Source organism: Hetaerina americana, unplaced genomic scaffold (assembly GCF_022747635.1).
Source record: "Hetaerina americana unplaced genomic scaffold, ioHetAmer1.1.p SCAF_51, whole genome shotgun sequence".
In the NCBI taxonomy this organism is placed as follows: domain Eukaryota; kingdom Metazoa; phylum Arthropoda; class Insecta; order Odonata; family Calopterygidae; genus Hetaerina; species Hetaerina americana.
This window is the reverse complement of record NW_027287107.1, coordinates 726,085-751,281: the sequence shown is the minus strand read 5'-3', so window position 1 is coordinate 751,281 and position 25,197 is coordinate 726,085. Positions and strand designations below refer to the sequence as shown.

At 42.6% G+C, this 25,197-nt stretch overlaps 1 protein-coding gene and 1 long non-coding RNA gene across 2 annotated transcripts in view; one reads left to right on the top strand and one right to left on the bottom strand.

Moving 5' to 3' along the window:
* Window positions 1–4,019: 4,019 nt before the first annotated feature.
* On the bottom strand, window positions 4,020–5,700 carry LOC139694645 (uncharacterized). The gene is made up of 3 exons (XR_011702193.1): window positions 5,336–5,700; window positions 4,937–5,090; window positions 4,020–4,863 (listed from the first exon to the last, which is right to left on the bottom strand). It is a non-coding gene; the product is annotated as an uncharacterized lncRNA (long non-coding RNA).
* A 367-nt stretch (window positions 5,701–6,067) lies between these two features.
* The window catches only part of onecut (homeobox protein onecut), a 294,852-nt gene continuing 275,722 nt past the window's right edge, over window positions 6,068–25,197 (top strand). Inside the window, exons 1-2 of the mRNA XM_071593120.1 lie at window positions 6,068–7,496; window positions 7,716–8,202. Of these exons, the coding sequence (XP_071449221.1) occupies window positions 6,204–7,496; window positions 7,716–8,202 (1,780 nt within the window). The 5' untranslated portion in view covers window positions 6,068–6,203. The remainder of the gene's footprint in view (window positions 7,497–7,715; window positions 8,203–25,197) is intronic.

Below are 25,197 nucleotides of genomic sequence, written 5' to 3'. Positions count from 1 at the left end.
TTTTTGTTAAATTGGTACATCTGTTGTTGATATTCCCTTTAAATTTTAGTGCCATAACTTGACATTTGCAAAAGTTACGTAGCCAAGAGTACATCTATCTCTGTGTGTGTTGGCGATTTTTTAAAATTTCAGAAATGGATTTAAATTCGCAACAACGAACTTGTATTAAATTTTGCGTAAAAAACGGATTTAGTGGCGCACGGACGTTGGAAATGTTGGAAAAGTGTTTCGGCAACGATACTCTAAAAAAAACGGTCGTTTACCAGTGGCACGAGCGGTTCAGAAGTGGTCGTGAGTCAATCGAAGATGATGAACGCAGTGGCAGACCATCGACATCGAAAGTCGGTGAAAAAATTGATAAAGTAAAAGAAATGTTGGTCAATAACCGCAAATTAACCATCAGAGAAATAGCGGAGGACTTGAACATTGCCTATGGATCCGCCCAAGACATTGTGGTTAATGATTTGGGTTTCTGTCGTGTAGCATGCCAAAATACCTCAATTTCATGCAAAAAAGAGACCGTGTTGACGTCGCAAAAGACATGATTTGCGAGGCTGAATCCGATCCCACATTCATCAAAAGGATCATTACTGGAGACGAGACGTGGGTTTATGAGTACGACACGCAATCCAGACATCAGGCAAGTGAATGGCGTTCACCAAATGAGCCGAGACCAAAAAAACCACGTCGTTTTCAGTCAAAAAAGAAGGCAATGCTGACGGTTTTCATGGATTACAACGGTGTAGTGCATCATGAATTTTTGCCAGAAGGCCAGACAGTAAACAAAGAGTATTATTTGGGCGTTATGAGACGTTTGCGTGAAGCAATTCGCCGAAAGAGACCAGAAATGTGGGCAGAAAACTCGTGGATTTTGCACCATGATAACGCACCGTCGCACAGTGCTATCATTATTCGTAATTTTTTGACGAAAAATGCAACAAATACCATCCAACAGCCACCGAATTCACCTGATTTGGCTCCCTGTGACTTCTTTCTGTTCAATCGAGTTAAAAAACCATTACGGGGAACGCGTTTTAGCAGCCGAGAGGAAGTAATGGAAAAATCGCAGGAAGCACTGATGGACATACCGAAAACCGACCGTAACTTTTGCAAATGTCAAGTTATGACACTAAGATTTAAAGGGAATATCAACAACAGATGTACCAATTTAACAAAAAAAACAGAACTCAAATCGGAACGATGGGAGCGCCACACGGTGGTTATTCCGGGAACTTTTTGATCAAGGTAGTAGATCCTCCGGTTGAGGTATGGGCTAAAGCCGGTGGTTTGTATTCGATTTAAGTAAAGCAAATTGCCTTCTAGATAATTGAGAGCCATCCTTTGCTTGGACTGAGGCACGCACCTATCGCCCGATTGCTTCCCATTCAGGTGAATGCAGTCGGTTCCAGCGAACTGAGTGAACTAGACGAAAACCACAAATGGGTGCACATAAGCGATGAAGATACAAGGAAAGCAAATGAACAGAATTCTCCGGAACACTGGGCCAAGGAACTACGCTTTCAACGTCACGCTAACCTGTAGTGCAGTGCTAAATGAATAACTACGAGATGCTTGGACCAAAAACGTTGTAACTAATGCTTGATTCGTGATTGAATTGCAACTGAAATGAACTCTCGCAAGGGAATTAAATATTTGATTTGCTATTGCACTCAAAAAGTTTAGCACAAAGCGCATCTTATGGAAACAGTAGAAGTTGACTCAGAAAATAGATACTGCGCTTCAACAAGCCTGTTACATCTATTTCCCATGTTCTAAGGGAATCTTCATGCACTTCTCATTGATTTTTGTAAAGATTATTCGATTATTTCACGGTTTAAAAATGACTTTATATCTTCTCATGCTGAATATTTACACGCGAAGGAGGTTTATTGTAATTAGTAGACGGGTAATTTTTAACAGATCAGGGTCCAATTTCGCAAATATATATTTCTAAGGGGAAGATGTCATAAAAACTGAACTGAATAGTATCAGAGAGAGTTTTTTACGATGATATTTATCACCTCTATTTTTCCTGCATTAACGCGTGCAAAACATTCCTGCAACTGTTTGTAAAAAACAGCTTAATAATTAGTATTACTTACTAATAGTTAGTTATTTGAGAGCTCAGTAAAATTTTGTGTTGATGCTAAATTTACTATGGTGTCATACATTAAACGAGTAGTGATTCAAAACTCAAACAGTTTGACACGTCCCTAATACGAGTTTTAAAACTATCGCTGCCACATAAATGCAGAATATTTGATATTGTAAAATTGTAATGAATTAAAGATTTTATTGGCTGACAATCTTGTATTCTAGAAAATGCACCACATACTCTAGCAGGGAACTGACAGAGCAGCTCATTAATAACCGTAGTCAGAGTGAGAATGGCGTTTTTCTTGAATTATTAATGGAAATTGGAATCGATGCATTCGATATAAAATATTTGTCATGACAATGCTAGTAGCTAAAATTTATTGGGATAGAGACTTGAGTTGGTTTGGTGAAAGATTTAAATCACGAAAATTATCCCAATTTGTGGGGAAGTTCAGGATACGTGCAACACAAAAAGAAAATTTTAATAAGTGAACATTTGTTGACCTTTGACAGTTTTACATTTATGTAATTCAGTTAATTCACTCAGCCCGAAGTATTAAACCTAAAATGGGTTTCAAATTTAATATTTGATCCTTATCAAGAGGAATACTATTGAAATATAAATACAATAGTTAGAAATAAAATAAAGAATTATTTTCAAGCGCAATGAGTACATTTACTTTCCAAAGCATGCTCATCAACAAACTGAGACGACTCATCTCGTAGAATACAGTATAATCCTGTATAATCTGCCTGCATTGTGAAGAGAGTTGGAATGTGTCACACTTGGAAATATTAATATTGAGAACTGAGGGGAAAATTTATTTTAATTTCATTGCCTTGTTTGCTGAATTTATTTCATTTAATTTTTTTGGAACTATGATTTTGAAAAAATCAAAGATAAACTTTTATCGCGGAATAAATCAAGTTATAAATTTAAACACCCTCTTTTGATGGTCAACCTCTTTTTAATCTCTGTAATTTAATATTGGAGTAGAACTAAGTTGTTGGATAAAATTCTTGTTAACTATTAAACTGGTGTAAATATCATCAACACTCTGACTTAAATAACAGAACGTACTAATATAATTTCAAAACAAACTTGGTTGAGACATCGGCAGAGATATGTATTAAGGACCTTGTAAAGAATAATAATAATTGAATATTATTCTTCCTTTCTGGTATATATTTAAATTAACCCACTCAGAATTAATTGTTATTTTAGTATGTGCATGAGATGCACTATTATCTCACAGACAAGTTCTTTGAATCTTCAAAACAAATCAATTCCAGTTCACAGTTAACTGAAAACTTAAATATTTTATTGACAAATTAGAGAGCAAAATTTAAGTGAATAACATTGACGTAATATTACTATTAACTATCAAGGCTTTCCATGCTTAATTTCCTTATGATATTTTGATGTAATTCAATAAGAAATTTATGCCTTCATTAGCAAGTTAATTACTAGCTAGGCAAATAATAGGCAGTAACTCTAATTTGTACCTAAATTAGTAACATGGAGAAAAAGAGTCATTATAAGCTCAATTTCAGTAAAAATAAACAATTATTTGCGTTATTTCCTATGGAATTATAAGGTTAAGAACTTGAACCAAATTGTCTATATCATGTTAACCGGGAAAAAATCATTAGCTTAAGTTGAAAATATAAATAAATAACTTTTATAAAATACCTACTGAAAATCATAATTTTTATTTAGATGCTAGTAAAATACTACCTTTATTCAATAATTAGAGATACTGTCAATTCATTACTCAGGGAAATAAAGAATTAAATGATTTTACTACATATTTGTTCATATATTTGGATTTAATTTTCCATTAGTAATTCTGAAAGCGATATATATATGCATAAATATATGTATGTTTATAACGTATATATATTCATTTATTTATCTACATAGAATACTTTTCATGATGGTAACTTCAATTAAAAATCTCAGTGAATCACTTTTCGCATACAGCATAGACAATTCTATCTCTGCAACAGTCCATATACTACTTAACAAAGTGGTCATTTAAATAACTGATATAGATTTTAACCAACCTTGCGTAAAATAACCAGTCAGTTTTAACAGTGAGCATTGTGATTCATATTGGGATAATAAAAAACACTAAAAATATAGTATATTCTGGTTGTACATAGGTGCTATAGTTTTTCACGAGAGACTAACTAGAAGAGCACTGAAATATTATGCATTCGCCGCGATGAATTTTAGTTTCCCCCATAACAACTAATGACACAATTACATTCTAAACACAATGGTCCTCACAGGCCGTGTGTCGTTCTTTGCACTTGCTTTCACATTCCACCGCTTACCGAGATTTGAGTCCTGTGTGCTTTCGTACGCGAGCAGTTCGCTGACCTTAATTGGTAGAGGGGGGGAGGGCGAGGGGTCTCTTGGTGTAGGAGTAGTTCTTACGGGAGAAAATCCATCCTCTTCAACGACACTCAACATCCACCTATGAGGCCTGCCTTTCGGGTGAATATTCTTCATGCGTCGCCATTCAGCGGCCTTGAGTTGCCGAATGTCTGACTCATGCTGCGACCGCAAAGATTTTAATTTGGTCTCATACTCCCTAGCAATAACGCAATGTCTCCTCCACGTTTGAACTTCATGATGTGAAGCTGGGAATGGGCTACGAGATGACTTCAACTGCCAGCCAAAATGCCCCGCGTGAAGTGACAGGTCATTTACAACCCTATGGCCATCGCCGAGCCCTCCTTCCATTATCTCCGCAAAATCTTAAAGTAATAACAAATATTAATAATATGCTTCTGCCATGCAAACGCGTTGTTTACACCAAAACTCCCCCACCTTTTATGTTGCTCCACTTCTCACTATGGTGGACATGCCTCATATCTCGAAATTCACACATATTAGGAACTGACCTCATTAATCTCTCCATTGCTCCTTAACAAATGTACATGCGTCAAAATTTCAATTTCCACGTCCAAAAATAATTATTCACCTGAATTTCACAGAAAGCATGCACAATTAACAAGTAAACAATAAAATTCGTATCAGATTCCTATATTCACACAACTAATAATAACACTGAGTTAAAGCGAGGAAATTTTATCAGTAGCGATGCATGGAGCATATGCATGTACAAAAGTATAAAAACATATCAAAATATAAATACAAATATTGCATTTGATAGCACATATGATAGCACATAAACTCTGGCATACAAACTCTGTATTTAAGACTTACTCGAGAAACATTGAAGATTGAGAATTTGAGTCTCAACGGAAGCGTCCTGTCACAGCTCACCAAACTTAAATCCCAAAAAACTGTATTGCAAAAGGAAACTTATAGAGAGAATCGTCGTAGAGTCCTCGCGCTATCCCGCACCACGCTGTTCTGAGACCACATGGTAATTATTATTGATTCGGAGACATCAAAATTATCGGAATTTCGTCTGCCTTGAATCAATATCCATGCCTTTGCCATGTGCTTCTCGGTTAGACACAAAGAATACAGATAAGAATTTTAAAGAAAGTATGACAGTTCATGGAATTAGTTTCAAAATATTTATATCATGAGCGAGGAGTGTGGCGTGAATGTACACGGCCATTACAAGTCTCGCACGCGAGATATGCAAGACAATAGAACAGCAGCTCACTACGAAGACACGGGAGCCATTGCGCTCGCATATGGTGACCACCGTGGAGGAGTGAAGACCGTAGGACGAGTGCCGCCCCTATACACACAGGGCAGGATAGGGTGCCGGTGGAGTGGGTAAGGGAAGCGAGCGAGGGAAAGCCACAGGCAGCTGCACAAAACGGTCTCCATGGCGACATGCGGGCGATCGAAGGCACGTGCCATCTACGGAGGGGTTGAGAGCGGTCTTTGCGCCTTTATTCCGTCCCGACAGTCATCAGTGCGCAATTGGATGCGCGTCGGTGTTTCTCGCAAACATGGACGTTCGAAGGCTGCCTAAAATGGTGTGTATGGGACATTTACATCGGTTAAATTATTGAGTGGGGGCTAAATGAAGGTTGTTAATCGGTGTTTGTGAATGGGATAAACATTGGAAACTTTGTTAGTGACGTTAGCAACGAGGACCGTGTGAGGAGTGATGAGTAAAATGGGTGAAATCGGTGATCAAGCAAGTTTGAGCGAGCCCTTGCCGGGGGAGTCGGTCGATTCGCCAGCGGCATCTACGCATGCCGACCTGATGTCGCCGAGCGAGCTGAGCCCGAGTATTTCACGCTCCGCCGTCCCCAGGTCAGTGGCCACTTCCCACGAGTCGTTGGCGGAGTCGGTCGCCGGGGAGCAGGCTGCCATTGGCATCCAGATCAAGGAGGAACAGCTGCCTTGCGCCGCCGTCGTCTCTGCTGCCCCTTCCTCTCATTCCGCGCCCGACTCAATCGCGGCGCCTTCTTCGACGCCGGCGCCTACGGACTCTGCCGCTCCGACCGTGGTCGTCGTCACTTCCAGCGCCGCCTCCTCAGCAGCAGCAGCGTCCGTCGCCGCGGAGGCCGATCCGGATCCCGACGAAGAAGACGAGGAGGAGGAAGAAGAGGAGGAAGAAGAGGACCTTTCTGCCGCAGAGGGGGTGAGTTTGGCAAGTGACAGCAAACCGGAAGCAGAGGCAACCGAAGCCTCCCACGAACAGGACCACGACGCGGAGCACGAATCGGAGCAACCGCTGTCAGTCATCGTGCCTGCTCAAGACGACTCTCATGACTCAGAACTACTAAGTCCTGGGAAATTGTCACCCACGTCAGGGATATCGGTGAGTGTCGCCAGCATGATCGACGCATCAGACTTCCGTGCCCTCCAACCGGAGCCGACCTACCAGACGCTCACCTCCGTGAACGGAAGGATGTCGCCTCCTGGCTTCAGCCCCAGCTCTTCCTACGCAACCCTTACACCCCTTCAACCTTTACCTCCCATATCCACAATGTCAGACAAATTTGCCTACGGTCATGCGGGCAACGTTTCTGGTTCTTTCACCGTCATGCAGAATAATGGCCTCGGAAATCTCGGGCTCGGCATGGGAGTCAATTCCCCATATGGCTACGATAAATTGCCATCGATGGGCATGTCTCCGCCGCATTACGCTTCACCGAATAATGGCCTCGGTGGCTTGGGGATTCCGCAACAACATTCACCGCTTTCGCCTCAGAGCTCGTACAGTCAAAACGGTGGCCTTCACTCACCGCAGAAGTCGATGTCACCCACTGGTTATGACTCTCCGTATGCGGGGCGCGATTTGGCCAGAGCTCTTCCGCAGAGTCCCACTCTGAGCCCACCATCGGCTTCCCTTCACTCACCACCAAATACCATGGTCGGAGGATTCGGGGCGGCCGCGGCGGCTGCGGGTCTCCCGTCCCTAAACGGGCTTGCATCCCTTGCCCCACACGCAGTATCCCCGCACCACTCCCCCGGCATGGCGGCGGGATCGGGGCCACCGCTGCCGCCTCCGAGGGAGGCGGTCCCGGTGGCCGTGGCATCTCCCTCGCCCCCGGCCCCCGCCTCTCTTCCTCTCTCAGCCGCCGCCGCCGCACACGTGGGCCCTCCGACCCACGCCCCTCCCCAACAACAGTCCCACCCGCAGCCCCCACAGCAGCAACAGCAACCGCAGCCGCAGCCCCCGCAGCAAGCACCGCCGCAGTCGCAGCAGCAAGCGCCGCCCCCGCCTCCGCCGGCGCCTCCGCAGCCGCAACACCCTCACAGCACGCCCCCTCAGCAAACGGCTGCCCAGCAGCAGCCGCAGCCTCCCCCACCGCCTCCCCAGCAGCAGCAGCAGGTGCCGGTCCCTCCGCAGAGCACCCCCGTGGCAATAAAAGCACCGGCCTCCGGCAGCGCCGTCGCGGCGGCCGCAGCCGAGGTCGAGGAAATAAACACGAAAGAGCTCGCTCAAAGAATAAGCGCAGAGCTGAAGAGATATAGCATCCCGCAAGCTATCTTCGCCCAGCGGGTGCTCTGCAGATCACAAGGCACGCTCTCCGATCTCCTTCGCAACCCAAAGCCATGGTCCAAGCTCAAGTCGGGCCGCGAAACATTTCGCCGCATGTGGAAATGGCTCCAGGAACCCGAGTTCCAGAGGATGTCGGCCCTCAGACTAGCAGGTGGGTGAAAGAAATCCTTATGTCCTTCCAAATTATCCTTGAAACCCATAATTTTTTTAGAGAGGGGTCACCTTTCCCTGTGTGCGAGAGAATCTCCTACCCTGTGAATGGTATCATGCCACCCGAACCCTCACCCTACCATTCACCTAATTACGAATAAAGATGTCATTTTACCCCAATTTAAATTACTCTCCGTTTATTTCAATGCTCGTTTCATTTTGTGTGTCATTTGAATTCCGCTGTCATCCGCGCTGTCACCGTCGCGGTCGTGTGCCATCGAGAGGCGCATGGGATTTAGAGCTCGTGCTACGGGGGCTGGGCCATGTGCTTTTTGTGTTTATATCGGGGAGCCACGCGGAAGCTGGGGAATCCCCACGCCCACGTGCGCAAGTCGATAAAAGCAGGATTTGAAATCGCACAGGCGGCGGCGGCGTCACTTAACGTAAGACGGCCGCGAAAGATGAGAGTTCCTTAGCGGTCGCACCTTGCCTTACTCCTCGTGCCTCGTTACCTCATTTCTGTCTCTCATCTCCCCATCTCTTTCCGTCCCTCCCACTTCCGTTCGTCGTTTTGGCCGGGCCTTCAGTCGCATCTCGAGAGATCGCTTCCATGACTCTCGCGCGATCACCTCTCCCGCTCCCCGTGCCACGCCGTGATTCACACGAGGTCCTTTCACTTTCCGAGCGCCGGAGTCTCTGGAATGAGGAGGCATCGTTTAAACGCAAACACTAAATTACTCAGAGGGAGGGTTTGCCGTGCCTAGGAAATGTTTGCGTCAATGTTTATGTCGTTCTTGCCTCCTGAATATTTTTTCCCTTTTTATGCCTATTCCGTTTTCATGAACTTTAACAATTCGCATTCTCAAATGCTTGCATTCATAGGGTATTAAAATCCTTGAAAAATATGAAACATAAATGTCTTTTTATAAGGTTTGGGAAATAAAATTTATTATTTCTGCTCAATTTCATGGAGCGATTGTTTAATATGGAGTTTTTTTCCATGTGTAATTTTTCTATTCATGTATTTGTAAAGTATGAAATTCAAAATTAATTTTGTCACAATGGCTCGATTTAATGTATTTCTACATTAATGTAGTCGGTATTTGTTTGAAAGTTTTTGATTTCATTTGTAATTGTTCCCCGGTAAAGTGCCTTGATTAGTTTACTGTTAAGTCACTCTTAGGGTATTCATTCTTTATATCCTTTTCCACTCCAAAACCCTCCTATTGTTTATGCTACCCCTGTTTTTGTACATAAACATGGATTATCTTTCCTCCTCCAAAACCTACTCAAAATTGTTTATCTTTTAGAATAGTGCAGACCATTATATTGGCCAAGGGAGAGTTTTTATTGGTCCATAGAGAATAAGGAATTGTGTTGGTTATTCTTTTCTAAAGAATATTATTTTTCCTTCCTTTGGGCTTATTTTGATTTTCAGTCAATGGATGAGGTACCATTAGCACATTTCTTTTTATGTTCTGACGCCAAGATCCCGGGATCTTCAGGTACATAATGCTCACTAAGCTGCCGGGAGAACGGGTGACTGGGTGGGGGATCGTGAACCAACCATGAAAAATACCCCAACATTGCTCCCGATGCCCCTCAATTCACAATTATTTCTTCATTTAATTTTCTAATGATATAAAATTACATTTTTGCTTTCCATGTTTTTCCTTTTGCTCGGCATGAATCCTATAATTTATCCTCGGCAACCGTCATGCCGTTTTCTGTTTCTTATTTATATACTTAGTAATGATAAAATAATTCATAAAAGGTAACAAATAGCATAAGTTCAAGAATAATTTAAACATAATTAAAGATTTACTCAAGTTATCCTTCTTCAATGAGTAAATAAACATTTTATTTGTTCCCTTGTCGAGAGAGTTGAACATTTAATGTTGATTATTATATTTTCAGTGACCATATTCTAAAATTACTGGACTCTTAAACTGAGCCAACAAATGAATAATTAAATGCGGTTTTCTTTTACGTTTTACATTTCATATTTGCAGTGTATGGGTACTTATTCTCATTGAAATTATTGTCTCATTTGGTTCTCAGAAGAAGTGTATTAATGCATAAATTTCAGGAGGAGAAATTGGTGACATTTGATTCCTCACCCGGTCGAAAGTATACTTTTACTTTTCGGTACACGCTTATAGCTTTTCCTTTTTTCTTAGATTACCCGTTTTATATTTGCTCCTGTCCTTTCAGTCTGTATACACTTAAAATACAATGAAATTTTTTAATAGCTGTTTTGTGCTTTACCTTTATCCTACATCGAAAATTACATTATTGCCTCCGAGGTGCCACAGCGTCAAAATTATCGGACACCTTCCATTTAATTTTTAGTGTGAAAAATTGAAGAATTATTTGAGTTTGTTTTGTAATAATTTATCCAACTTGAAGAACCGCTTCAAATTTTATTTTCAAGAATAGTCACTGTGGCATATTTCGCTTTTTCCTGGGAACTAGATTTTAAGTTAATTGATTTAATGAGTGTCCTCCTTTGCCAGTCTGCACATTGCATAGGGATTTTTTTTACAATCTATTGCCTTTTATTTGTCACTCAAGTCATTCTTAACGACACATGGTTCTTTGTAAACTCTCTTAATTCGTAAAGAGTGGCCCATGAACGTCAAAGCAATTCCTCTCGCGTACATTCAATTGACATTCGCTCGGATAGTATTCTAGTAGGATGTTCATTTCCACAGCGTGAGATTCCATTACCCGTTTTCCCGAGATTTCTGCGTATCAGAGGGATCATTTCTCATTTCTTTCCGTGCACCCGAAACGTTTACCGTCCCGTCGCGTGCCCGTAATAAAACGTCTCTCCTCTCAATCCGTAAAATTTGTACATTCAATGAACTTCCCATTCATGCAAGCAGTGCTTTACTACACCCTCAAATCCATCCATCGACTCGGCCCCTCGTTCGCCGACGCCCCACATACTCGGACCGCACTCAACTTTCCTCCCCCGCCCCCCCTCACACACACACACACAATACGTGAGCACACTCTCGAAGGATTGTCTTGTCGGTTAACTCAACAACCTTCCTGTGCGCACCCCAGCTTCGCACGTCTTCCCCTTAATTTCCTTTCGTGAGACCAAGTCATGCCTCCCCCCCATGGTCGTATGAATTCATTCCCCCGCCGCCCATCCCACTTGGCCAGCCGCGAATACACACACCTTCCACACGTCCGCACCTTTCCCCACATCTACGTCTTTTTCTACCTTGCCGACCCGTCCCCGACCTCCCATCCCGAGACCCCTTCACCCGCCTCTCGCCCTTTCCCCCTGCATTGTTACCTGGTCGCACGGCGTGAGAGCCGGCGGTCCCTCCACCGCTTCGCTCACGTTTCCTCCGAATTCAAACCCCTTTCCCCTGAGCCCCCAACCTCTTCCCCTCCCTCCCCTCGTGCCCTCCTCGTTTCCTCCTTCCCTTCTACCTCTTCCTTCACGCAAACATCCCTCCATACTTCCGTGACTTTTCGCCATCGGCCTGACTCCATCCTCCAACCCTTACACACATAAGCACACCGTCCCACAGCCTTTATGCCTCCTCCCCTTCCCCGCTCCTCTTCCGACCCGAACTAGAAAGAACGGCGCCGCTTCACCAAACGACACTGCCAACATAATACTTTCGTTTCCCTTCTCCCAGTTCATTTATTTCCTTGCTGCTCTTTAAACGGCCGATAAATATTCGACCCGCTCGATGTCCACTGGAATCACTCGTCGAGGATTTTCCCTCCCGTTTGAGTGCTTCATTTTTTTTCCGGGGAAAAGAGTGACATGCACCGGAGTGGTAATCGCGACTCCGCAATAGTCCCCGACCCCGCCGCCGTCGTCCCTACCCCATGGGGATCGAGTCCCGCGGAGTGCAGTTGTGTTTCCGGGCAGATTTCAACCCTCTGGTCAGCGAGGACGTCGCATCTTTTCCTTCGGGAGAGTGGGGCAACTCCCGAGGACGCAAGGGCAGTTAGATGAAGCTCCGCGGAAGGGCCAAACGGGCACCACGTCTCGCCCCTCCCGCCCCCACGAGACTTTTCGGCTTAGGTAGCGATAGCCTCGGACTCCCCGAAGGCCGCCCATTATTATTACCACGGGCTTCCACTCTTCTTCCACTACCCCATTTCTATTTCCTCCCCTTCTCCGCTAAGTTCCCTCCGTTGAGGCCCCCCCTCCTTCCCCGAAACCCCTCGACATACTCCCTCCCCTCTCCAGCCTCACCCCCCGCCGCCTCAGTGCATGACTCCACCACCACCGCTCCTCTCACCAACCCTCCTCTCTACCTCCCCCCGCCATCCGCCTCTCGCCCCTCCACCGTACTCCCGCTTTCATCGATCGGTTGGCCAAAGGGGTGCGCTGGCGAGCCAACAGGGTTGGGGGTGCTTGCCTGCCTCATGGCGATGTTGGGTTTGAATAGAGGGGCCGTACGCTGTGTTCTCCAGCTTCCAAAACCAGCTGGCAGAGGGCAGGTAAAGCCGGAGGAGCGCATTCGCCTCCTTGGAGGTGGCTAGTCTCTCCAAAAGGTGGCAGAGGGGGGGCCTTGGCGAGGGTATCATCGTGGGCTGTTTTTCGGGGTTTGTTTATTTTTCGTTCAATGGGGGGGCGGGGGTGATGAGGAGGGGTGTTTATCAGCCAACACGGACCCACCCTCGAATAAATGTTTTTGTTCTATGTATGGTAGGACCGGGTGCGAATACGTTGCCAGGTTTATGCGTGTCCTGCCTTGCACTCCTCCCGTTCGCTCTCCTTATTGAGGCAATAAGGAGAATGTACGAACGCACTCCCGCCCCGAGATATTCAAATATTCTGTTGTCACTCGAGTAAGAAAACGCTTCAGCTGCTCGGAAGGCATTGATCTAGAAAGAAGCGACTCAGTTTTCCTCTCCTTTCCGAATAAGCATACTCTTTCGGCCCGTATTAAAATCCTTTTCAAAGATATTTCCAAGTAGATATATGTATACATATATTGCGTAGACTAGAGTTGCTACTTCCGGTTTTAAGCGGTAAAGGCAGTAGAAAATCTTTTTCAATGTTAACCTTTACATAGTTTCCGTTGGTTCCGTCGTCAGATCTGAAAGGAGTTTATTATGTCTGCTTATCTGGCCACTAAAAATATAATTTGGGACAAATAATAGCACTATATTTGCTACAAAATGTAGTCACGCAAAAATATAAACTTAAGTTACGATATGCAATAACAATGGTCATTGAATTTTACCTACTGGTATAAATTTCTGCTGGGTCAAGTTCTCATCATTGATACTAGCTATTAATTTACCGAACAAAAATTTTAGATTTCCATGCTCTATCCAGGAAGTCGGATCTAAATATTTTTACTTCAAACATAATTTATCGGTTCAGTTAATAGTATTCCTTATTTTGTGCTAACTAACTCACTGATTCTTTTTGTCGTGGCATAATGTTAGAATTTGCTCTCCCAAAAAAATTAACTGACTTGATTACACACCTGTATTGATTAATTTGTCGTCAAAGTGCAAAATCATTATTTGTAGTTTACTGCGAAAAGAAACCCCACGGAGATCCTATTTTTAGTATTTTGTACTGTGAGATCATTTTGCTCACTATATTACCGCACCGGAGGAAAGCAGAATAATATCAAAGGAGAAATTACATTCAGGATTATTTCACTGCGTCGCATGCCGTTACACACAACTTGGCGACAAAGCATTGGTCTACTTTGTGCAGCAGATAGTCAGTGGTACAATTATATATGGTAAGGTGGAGAGTTTGATGTAATTAAAAAATCCTAAGCTTCCTCTCAGTTTTCTTTTATTATTTAAACTCTTCCTTTACAATTAAATCACTCCAGTGGAACCGAACGTGGGTTGTTCATGCCTGTTATTTTTAGGGTTATAGTTCTATCAGATTTTACACCTCAGTCAATCTTTTTCCAAGTCTCATTCATCTTCAGGTCCAACGGATAAAAGTCATATACGGTCCGACGCGCCCGTGGCTTTCACTGCTCACAGCCCTATGGAGAATGTGTTCTGATTCCACCCTTTCATCCTGTCCCACTCCGTGAATCCACCGCCTCCATTCCTCTCTCTCTCACTGAATGGGAAGAATGGCCAAGGGGGGAAGCAGGATGAGGGGGAAACCGGCGAGGGCAGGAGCACCCCTTCACTAAACCATCCCCCCACACCGACCCACGCCAACGTTCCTCCTTCGCACACCCGACGTGGCCGAACACTTCCTTGCCATCTTTTTAGTGCGGATTCGACATACTCCCTCCCCTCTCCCCCCCGTTGACAAACCGCGCGCTTTGTCGGCGGGAAATTTTCGAGTTGTCCGTCCGCGTGTTTCAGTTTCCGCAGCCGATTCTCGTTCTAGCTCCCCACACCCTCTCTTTCCGAACTCCCCTCCGTCCCCTCGCGTGAGCGCGGGTGAAAATACGTAGTCGCTCTCCACATACCACCTCAGCCCCCCTCTCAAACGACCCCTCACACTCCCGGGTTCATTATTTTATTCTCCGATGCTCGCCCCTTAAGCCCTCACCTAGTGGGCAGGGCGGAGGGCGAGTAAAAGGGGGAGAGGGCTGGGGGTTCGTCTCGGAGTAGGTTGCGTAGGAATGAATTTAAACGAACGTCGGGGGGGGGAGGAGTGATGGAATCCGGGAGGCAAGGTTTAGCCAAAGAGAAAGGACTTCATTTAAAACTTTTACCGATCCGTCGAGATGTAACCATCAATAATTTGAGCGGCACCGCGTTCACTGGCGGGCATAAATTTGTGATGGGTCACGCGAATCCTCAAGAACTCGGGTCTTTTGGATGTAATTGTTTTCGAAGGGGATCATGTTGCTCGGGGCCACTTTTTTCCGAGTGGAATAATCTGAACTTCATTCCCCAGTCCGAGGGCAGGTGGGAAAAATTTGGAATGTTGCGAAGACTCGAGAATCGGCTCGAAGGGAATTCCATTGTCGCCCATTAACATCCAATTATTTTAAGCAAAAGCCCAGGGTACCGGAGACCGTCGTATTTTGGGGTCAAAGTTACTTCAGCAAATTACTCCAGCTACCCTTACGATATTTCTTTATATCGATTGTTGCCCGAGAAAGGTCGGTGGAGAGATTCTCTGAGAAGATGTGCATTTGCATCGTGGTTAAATGTAATATGTCCGTGAATTAATTAGCTTTTCTCGGAAAGATTTGATTGGGTCAAGATGCATTATGCGTCCAATATCAGAGTGAAGGAGTAGAGTATATGGCGGCGATGCTATGCGTGGTCTAATAGACCAGTATCTTTGTGTTCTCAATTGTTAACTACCGAGAGCGCTAAAATAATAATCTTGTTAGCGTTAACATGCCCGTACTCATCATCCAGTTTAAGGAATCGATAGTGGAGGTAAGGTTTAGTCATTGACCTATGTGGTAAAATTTATACTTGAGGAAATTATGATTCCTTTCGACTGAAAATTCCTGATTCTACTTCGGGTGCAAAGGGGGAGAGAAAGACATGTGGTTGTTCCTTTTTTTTAATTCCTCGTTCAAAATGAGATGCGAGCAGTCCGCTGCGTATGTCCAGCGGCGTCGCTTTCAATCATCCGTTCCAAAACGGCCGCCGTAAAGGGGACATTTATTGGAGTTTGCTGGTGGGTGATGCTGACAGTTTTCAGGACTCTTTGTGTCTTATCTCAAGGACAAGTGTTTTAAGAGGTTATCATAAATTTATGGAAGGTTGCGCGTTTTATAATCGATAAATAGTTCAGTAGATATAATTTTGTTTCTCAGTTCAAAATCAACTCATACGTGACTTAGTTTTTTTTATCAATGTTTAGCGTTTTTTTTAGATAGGTGGAAAAATCTCTTGAGTTTTTTAATGGCTAGAAAATTATTTTGATCTTTTTAGGACTTATAAATACATCGGCTTCCTTTGCGATTCCGTTCAGATCATTAAACATTCAATTCTTTGTTGAATCAGGTGTGAAAGTGTAGTATTTCTCTACATATTCATGTCATCGTCAGAAAATATTCAATGTGAACGAATATTCAGCGTGATACTAAATAATAATTTGTGGCGTTTGTTTTCGAAAAAATGAGTCTCTTCATTAGTTGCAATAATTAACTTTTATTTACGAGAACATATAGGAAATTATCAGTTTTTTCTACCTAAAAAGAATTAATTAATAACTGCATAAAGTTCGGTGATAGTTCCTTATTTTTAATGACTTCTTATTCTAAAGATTTAAAGTGTACCAGTTTAGCTAATGCTTGATTTGGAGGCATATTTTAGGTAACTGAGTAAAAAAGCAATTATTGATCCCCTATGTGAATACTAAACAGTTATCTTTCATTACACCTTGTGGTTCAATGTTTTCTGTATTAATAGTGTACCTAATTTAGCGGTCACGGGAAACCTAACGTGGGTCGTACAGCGTCAGAATAATTTGAGTTTTCTCACCAACGAAGAGAAAAACCAGCCGGTTTCTATTCCGCTTATGGGATAGGTTGCGAGTCAGCGGCTTAATTTGCGATTACGGCGTGAAATAACCCCTACATCCGATAGAATTGAAAACCAATTTCAATATCGAGGCGTGAAGCTATCCTTATAAAGTCTCATCAACGAAACGTACATGCAGTCGCAATGCACGATCATTAGTTTTGAAAGGATTGTAAAGATTACCGTGAATTCCCGTTCGCCGTCTTCTTCTGAACTGATATTAAATTAATTAATCTACTTAACAATGAGGCCGGAATATGATATATAGTATACGTTGTAAAGTTGCCTTTTTTCCATTCGTTCCGTTTTCGTTTAGCGCAATTTACCCGTCAAAGTTGTTTTAACTTTGATTTTTTCATGCCGCAGTTGATGTTTCATTATATTTATAAAAAAACGTTTCTGTAATGATGCTCAAAAATTGATCCCGAAATTTTGTATGAATGCCCATTAAAAGAGATAAAAGTTTGTACAAAGTTACGGAAACTTGACGCAGTTTCCGACGTAATATTATGGAAATCCTTCATGATGGAATAATACACTTTGCTTTTCCACATAGATTTTTTTTTATTACGACCTAGGTTTCGTTATCCTGAAGATGTTACGCTGTAACGAAGCCTAGGTCGTAATAAAAAATTCTAAGGGGAAAGCAAAGTTTCTCCTTTCATCATTACGGAAACTTATTGGTATTTAAATAAAATCCATGCTTATAAAATTGGCCGTATCCATTCTATTTATTCCATTTCTCGAGCTCCCAGCAAAGGTCAACATTAAATGTGTTTTTAAAATTGATTTTCACTAATATCAAAACCAATCGAATGATGAATGAAACATGAATAGTTCATTAGCCGAGTTGATAATTCCTTGTCTAGCGTGTATTTTTTGCTGCCTCTTCCGTCAGTCTATACTTTCAAAAGTTATTAACACGCCTTTTACGAGTGATGGATTGTTTAATATCAAAATCATTCTCTTTTAGGCCGGAGTTCTTTTATTTTCTACGAGTATTGGCAGTAATCAAGCCGGTTGATAGTAAAACGATGGACTCGAGGCATTTTATTCCTTTTTTACCCGTTTCAAACTGCATGTGAAACTCAGTGTAGAATAAGTTCTGCATGCTCCTTTCGCCGAATTCTAAGATCTTACTGAGTATTAGACACGCGCTGACCGCGTCTCGCCCATGGTTTTGATTTCCGTTTCTATGAATTCGGAGCAAGTTTCTGGTTGATGAGAAATCACCAGGAAACGAAACACTTGTCTTTCCTCCGACCCTCCAGTTCTTAGGGAATGTCGAATGAGTGAGTTTGCTGGGGCGAACTTGGACGATGTTTCCTTAGTGGTTTCTCCGCATGTCGCGTCTCCACTGTCGGGCAAACTTGGCCAGTCCACGATAACCTAGGTGACAATTACTGCACGACCCAAAATGTCTACGGAATGACTGACTTTTCCACCTCTCTTCCCTTTCCCAAGTGGAAACCACGGCCCACGAGTCGAGCCGTGCGGGCCGGTAAACCTTCATCCCGGCGGACGCGGGAGGACATACAGGAAGCATCCTCGATCTTCGCCACTCCCTTCACCGGTCATGCTTTGCTCCCGGGCGCGATAGGGACTTAGATTCTCGTTTTATTTCGCCCTCCCGCGCTTTAGTCAGGTGGGCGCGCCGATGGATTTTGGGAGAACCTAGGGCTGCTGCAGTTCGACGGCACTCAAGTGATCGGCGGCGGGACACCAATGATTACATTCGCGCCAAGGCCTATGAGAAAGGCGAGAATTAACGCATTTCATAGTTTATCGGTTGCATTTTTTTTCCTTTAAACTGATTAAAAGCTACCGGAAGCTGAAGGATAGTGGCAGATGCTGTAATTGATGACATGATTAGGTGAGCTATGGGATCAGCAGTTTTCTCCAGAGTCGAGTTCAAGAAACTAAAGTAAGTCTAATATTTTAAAAGTATATTGTTACATTTTGTGAAAACCTAAATCAAGCGAAATTGAGGATGAATTTCAGCTAAGGAAATATTGTTTGGTATTAGGCGAATGATTACTAAAGCCAACCCGATAGCAAGCACCTTAATTTTTCAATTTGAACAATAAGAGGTATCCCAATTCTTTTCATCCTGTGGAATCGCTCAAGATTGGTTAATCTAAGACGCTATTTGTCGTGAATGGGCGATTAAAAGAGTTAAATTGAAAGATAAGCATGAGCATCTTTTTCCTGGCTTAATGCAATCACGACAAGTGATGATCGATCTGAATTTTATGCATGTACTCAACTCTGCGTCTCTTGAAACCCTAATTAATGTTTTTAGTTTCTTTCGCAATAGAACCGGACTCACAGGTCTTTGATTGGCAGGCCCTTGGAGTGATAATTCCATATCCGATTAACATCCCTGTCCTTCATAAATGTCTTATGGGTGGGCTCCTCCGGTTCCCCGTCTCGGAGTGTGCTGCGCCGGTGTCCCGCTGAAATGATGGGCTGAGTGATCGAGAAACCGCGCGACCCTCGACGCGCACCCGGCGACCCGGACCGAACCCCCACGGTCGACGGCAAAACTTTCTCCCGAGGAGTGCTCATAGAGTGTACCGGCAAAACACGACATTCTCCCAAGGAAGGGATACAGTTCTGGGTTCTTTTCAAAGAATATTTCAAAGCTAATTTCAGTTAAAGAATGTTCCCCAACATAACCGTTAGTCGGACCTTTTTGGCTACGCCTACCCCGAAAGGGAATTAATTGCTTGAAGGATATGTGCCTATGTTTGTTTTTATAATATGTCAGTATTAATTTTCAACAGTCATCACCATATCCGATTGGCTAGTCATTAGTGTTTATAACTGCGTAGTTTCGTCACAATTTTTCCCCGGTGGCGAATTCGGAGAGTGGTGCTTGCCCTGAGCATTGAGGAGTTAAAATAAGGTAAGTGAATTCGACTCGCTTCGACAATCTGAGATATCCAAGAGTATTAATTGTATTTGAAACATTTCTCTGCCTAATTTTCGTGCTGTTCGCGACTTATATGCAGGAAATAATTATCAAAAGTTCAGAATATTCCCGAAAGCGGCTAGAAAAAGAATGAAAGTTTTGAATCATAATTCCGTAGTCCTAATTCCGATTCCGTTTCTTCTCTCTTTCCAACAGTTGGCGCACATAGCCTATCAGTTGAAAACTGAATAAAATTAATTCAACGATAAAGTAACTGAATTGTTAATTTTAACGAGTGAAATAGAAAAAATCAGTAAATTGATAGTAGTTGCATTTGTGAGTATTCCAAGTAATTCATTCGTATTTGTAATCAGCAAGGGAAAAGGAGTCAATACTAGTTAGCATGTCTGCTTATTCATTATGCTTCTTGTTTCAATACATTTTCGGTGTCATCATGCATCACTAAGAAATTAGACAAAGAATTACAGTTATCTTATCCATAATCTGTCCGAATTATTGGTCACATGCACTTTTTTGGTAATTGCTCAGGTGCAGGTATATTATTAAGTCACTCTTAAGCCAGTTATTACAACAATAAATAATTAGTAATACTTAGCCATTCTGATCATATTAAATGCGTATTACTTTTCAAAACCTTAATTATCGTGAGTCTTGCGATGTGAACATGTATATAATTCGGATAAAATGTATAAAATTTCTAAATGTTATAATTATTTTGAATCTTTCATTTTTGTTTATGAAATTCAAGCTTTATCACGTCGTTTTCATGTAGTGCGTAAACGATGTCCCGTTATGCTTTACGAAACTTGTTGTATTGAGAATACTGAAGGATGTAAACTCTAACGGTTAATATTTGTTAATCCCCTGGGTGACATCCCCTGTATTTGCATGGTAAATGCTTTCAGCTGCTAGCCAAATGGTCGTGAGGTCAAATCCGAGTGATGACTTAGCTTAGCTTCGGTTCACCAATTACACAATGACATCTTATCTCCCGTCGAGCGTCTCATTTAGGAGATAAGGTTTTGCCATCTATTCCTGGAAAAAGAGGAAAAAATAGATATGCTCATTTCAGGGATTCAACAACTTCACCGATTAGATGAGGGAGGAAAAATGAAGAATGTCAACAAATGATTCCAGTTTTTCTCCAGAGCACTCTGTTCAAACTTTGTCCTCTTTAAGCATACAAATAACTTCTGACGTGATTAGTGATAGAAAATCCATGGTCTGCTATGTATCAGCAAAATATAGCGAAGGTGTCGGAAATTTAAGTGTATCAAGAGGACCAAAAGCTTGAGAATCCGGCCTACGCCGTACTTCGCTTTGGATTCCTTGGAACTTCTTTAGAATCTTACCAATTGTAGTAACTAAAATTAATGTAGCACATTTAGGAAACGTAAACGTCACAGGTAGTTGTTGCTTGGTGTAGCGTAGCCGTGGAACAGGGGTGTAGTAGACCAGTGCGTAGATGATTCGGCTATTGAACAGAAAAGTCCCGGATTCAAATCCCTTTGATACCTCCAGCTTCAAACAAACTGAGTGACGTTCCCGAGAAGTATTTTTTTTGGAAGCTTCAAGGCGGCACAAGATCGGAAGTATTGCTCACCTCATTTTGACCCGAGTACGTGAATTTAACGTGACACCGTACTTAGCATAGGGTGAACGCCACCCTCACATTTCAAACCGAAATTCAAACCGGATTAGAGGCTCCGTTTTAATTTACCCGAACATTTCGCGTAAGATAACACGAGTCCCTAAAACAGAGTCGTATAATCGTTCAATGGCATTTCCAGTCGAAGGGAACAGTCCTGATTAATGGTTGTAATGACTATTGCAAAGTATTCGGGGCTTCGTCTCCCCTGAAGGATGTGCGAGGCGGAATGTATCATTGCCGTCCGGGATAAAGGGCGAAAAATGTCCGTTAATTTAATCAACCGACGGAATGAGTTGTTCATCCGAGTATAGATAAACACGCGCCCCACCATTCTCTTTCTCCCTCTCTCTCTTCCGCGCGTGCATTAACCAAGTTCGCGAATGCTTGCCGTTGGTGAGGAGACTCTCTCTTCCGCGCATTGTCTCCTCGCACCCACGAATCTCGTCGCGTCCCCAACGCTTTGCCTCGGCTAAATAATGGGAATAATGCCTTTCCTGGTCGATCATATTGCCGACCTCTCTCTCCTCTCTCGAGTCGTTGGGGGGTGGTGGGGAGGAGGGGTGCGAGGCAACTTCTCGCGTTTCGTTTTGTACGCGGCTTATTATCATCTCTCTAATGATGCTCAGCGTGATGATGATATATCCCCGACCCCCTCTCGCTCGTGAATGAGAGAAGTCGCTGAAAAGTCGACTGCTATGCGAAATCCCTGTGACCTTAGGCCATCCTTCCATACAATCGCATTGTTTCTGTTAGATGTGGAAACGAACTTACGTTCGGTGACGCTCCCCTCTAGGGAGCGAAAAAATCACTTGCTGATGAAAAGTGCTTGTTTCGAGTGCTTCACCAGTGCGTTTGGTTAATTACGAAGGGTAAAAATTTTGAACGAAAGCTTACATTTCTCGCGTTGGATTAAGGCTCCGGAAAAAAAAGATCAGGGTTTGAAGGTATGTTGATGAGAAAGAGTCTGGAATTATTTAACACCATTCTTTGACCGTAATAGTTTTGGCTTTAATTTTGACACATAGCATAAAACATTTCGATGACTGGTTCCATGCAGTAGAAACGATATATTTTATCAAAAATATCAATATTTGATTGCCAATTGCGTTTTCGCGATAATGTCATAAATTACGAGTCGAAGTTTATGGGACTATTATGTAACAATGAGCTATTGAGACAATATTGACACCTATCAAAAATCAAGTCTCCTCTAGATCTCTCACTTAATGTTCAGCATAGTGCGTTTAAAATGCTGTAACTATAAATACCTAGCCCTAATTCTCTGCACAGGGGCATCAAATCTTAAAATTTCCTCAAAAATTCAAATGAAAATATGTTGTTTCGTGTATTGTTTAGTTTTTTTATTGTTCGATTGTCATTTTCCATTCATTCTGCCGCAAAAAGTCAAGGTTTTTAAGCACCACTTTGATATTCAGTTACCATAATGTAATTTAATTAGTCATAACGGTTCATATGTGAAACATGTCAAAAAATCATAGTGTAAACCCATTAAAAACATAATTTTATGATTTAGTATTTTGAGTTTCTTCAATCAGCACATGGGTGTTTATTCTAAACGTATTGGAACGGAGTTACGTTGTCGTGTTATTGCGTATTCCTTCCATAGCATTAACTTTATTTTAGATTTAAAATTGATGAGCCGTGTTCAAGGAAAGAAAGGGAATAAATGGATATGTAAAATAATTTCTTTTAGTTTTGAACAAGCATTGTGTAAAGTCTCACCTAAGTACAAGGCATTATTTTTAATTCTCAAACTTCCAATAAGTGAAGATAGGGTAAGGTGCCCTCTAATTATGGGTGACTATTCGAAAGTGCTTCTTAAACAAATTTAAGGGTTTAGTATATTTTTACTCTAAGTCTATTTAACTATTGTAAAATTTACGGATACATTAAAACACTATTTGTGTCATGTTCGATGACTTTAAAAGTATTTACGCGGAATGCTTAAAATAGATGGCAATAGGATGGTTTTATGAATGAAATTTCTTTGAAAAATACTATGTGCAAGTACTTGACGTTCCCTGTTGCCGCAAATGATAAAATAAATTTGATTCAATAAGTTTAATCCTTAACTGAAAATAATAGCAGTTCATATTCAGAGATATTGTCCAACTCTATCAGGTGGCGGCAGTTTATGAAGGGGTTAAAAGATATTTTGGACACAACTCTAACCAAAGCATGGATTTGAAAAGTATACATAGTTTATTAAAGGCACTTGATCACTTTAGTTTTGGATAATAATTAAAATCAGTCACGCCACTTAGTCGTATTAATTCCGGACTGGACCAGATTTTAATATAATAATTAACTTTTTGAGTTTGTGGCCTCGCAAGTGGAGTGTTAAGAATTTTTATTTATATTCACTCCATTTTACGTGATACATTTTGTAATGCTCTTCAGCGGTTATTTCGACTACCTGACAGCTTGCTTCAATTTATTTAACACTTTCAGGACTCGTTAAGTAATTTTACGCATACTGTATAGCGTACATATAATGAATAAATATAACTTCATCCTTCAAATGGTGGACGTAATAGAAATGGAAACACCTTATCTGCCCAATAACAATGCGAATTACTATCTTATGAACGGTGATAAAGAAATTCATCTTTAACATCTCTAATGCGGCTAGCAAACGATGGCTTTTCGTCTTCTGTCCTCACTCAAGGATATATATCATGCACTGAGCTCCAATAAAGGAACCCTTGGAATGAATGATGAAATGATATAGTCATGAAAGTAATTGAGATGCTTATGTTTGAAAATGCCAGACTCATAGAACGTGATTAGCGTTACAGGGGGATATCATTGATAGATGATTTAATCTCGCACCCTACCATCGTATTCACAAGAAAAATGATTCAGCCGCAGAATATGATAATCTCCTTGACATTTCGAAGCATTGAACTAGTATATCGAAGGAGTACAATCGCAGGGTAATCCCTCTTTTTTCTATGCCATGAAAGCCATATTACAATGAATGTATAACTTCATCTCGTCCATTGAAACCCCTTGCCTACATTATTACTCAAATGCAGCAGCAGTTATGGTCACCCAAATATTCGATACTCTTCCTTCGAATTATTAAAGGCTTACTGCTGGGAATTGAGATTCAATTCCTTATGCGTGCCGTTGAAAAAATCTGTATTTTGATCGGAGAGAATGTTTGCTCTGAGATATTTTTATTTTAGCGTATCGCGTGCCCATTATGTTATTTTTCATTCCCAACCAGCCATTTGCGATATTTACGCACATCAAGGAATTCACGCGAGGCGCCCCACAATTACGAGTCATAGCACCCGTACATAACTTAATCATTTTAGAAATGCACGACTGTTCGGATGTCGTAAACGAATGGATACTGACACCACCGTTTTGAATCCCGTGTGGCATCTTCAGGCTTCGTATTTCTCTCGCGTCGTCCCCGCACGCCCCAGGGCAGGAGGGGGGTGAGGCCGCGCGACGGTCGGTCGCTTGGTGTATCATCGTTCGGCGCTCTCTCTCAGCGACCGTGATCGAACGTCCGTTGCACTCCCCGAACTGCCAAACCCCATCCCTCCCCCACCCAACTTCCCCCTGCGACCCCCCCATTCGGCTCGCGATTTGGGGAAAGTTGGAGATCTCGTATGATTTCTTTTCCTCCTCGCTCCCGAGGGCGACTGAAGAGAGGAACGGGGAGCGGCAAGCCGTGTATGGGTGGATTCGGTTGTTATCTCGAGCATCCAAGGAAATGTTTTCCCGTGGTAAACGTTGGTTCCCTCTTCTCCCAGTGTCTCAGTATCATCTCCCGTCCCCACCCTCACTCTTTAGGGTCCCCGAGAGTGGGGGGCGGAGGGGAGAAGACGGGAAGCGGGGGGGATAGGGGCTCGGACGCAAATGGTTTCCCCTACCACACACACACACAGACACACCTCTCAACTCTC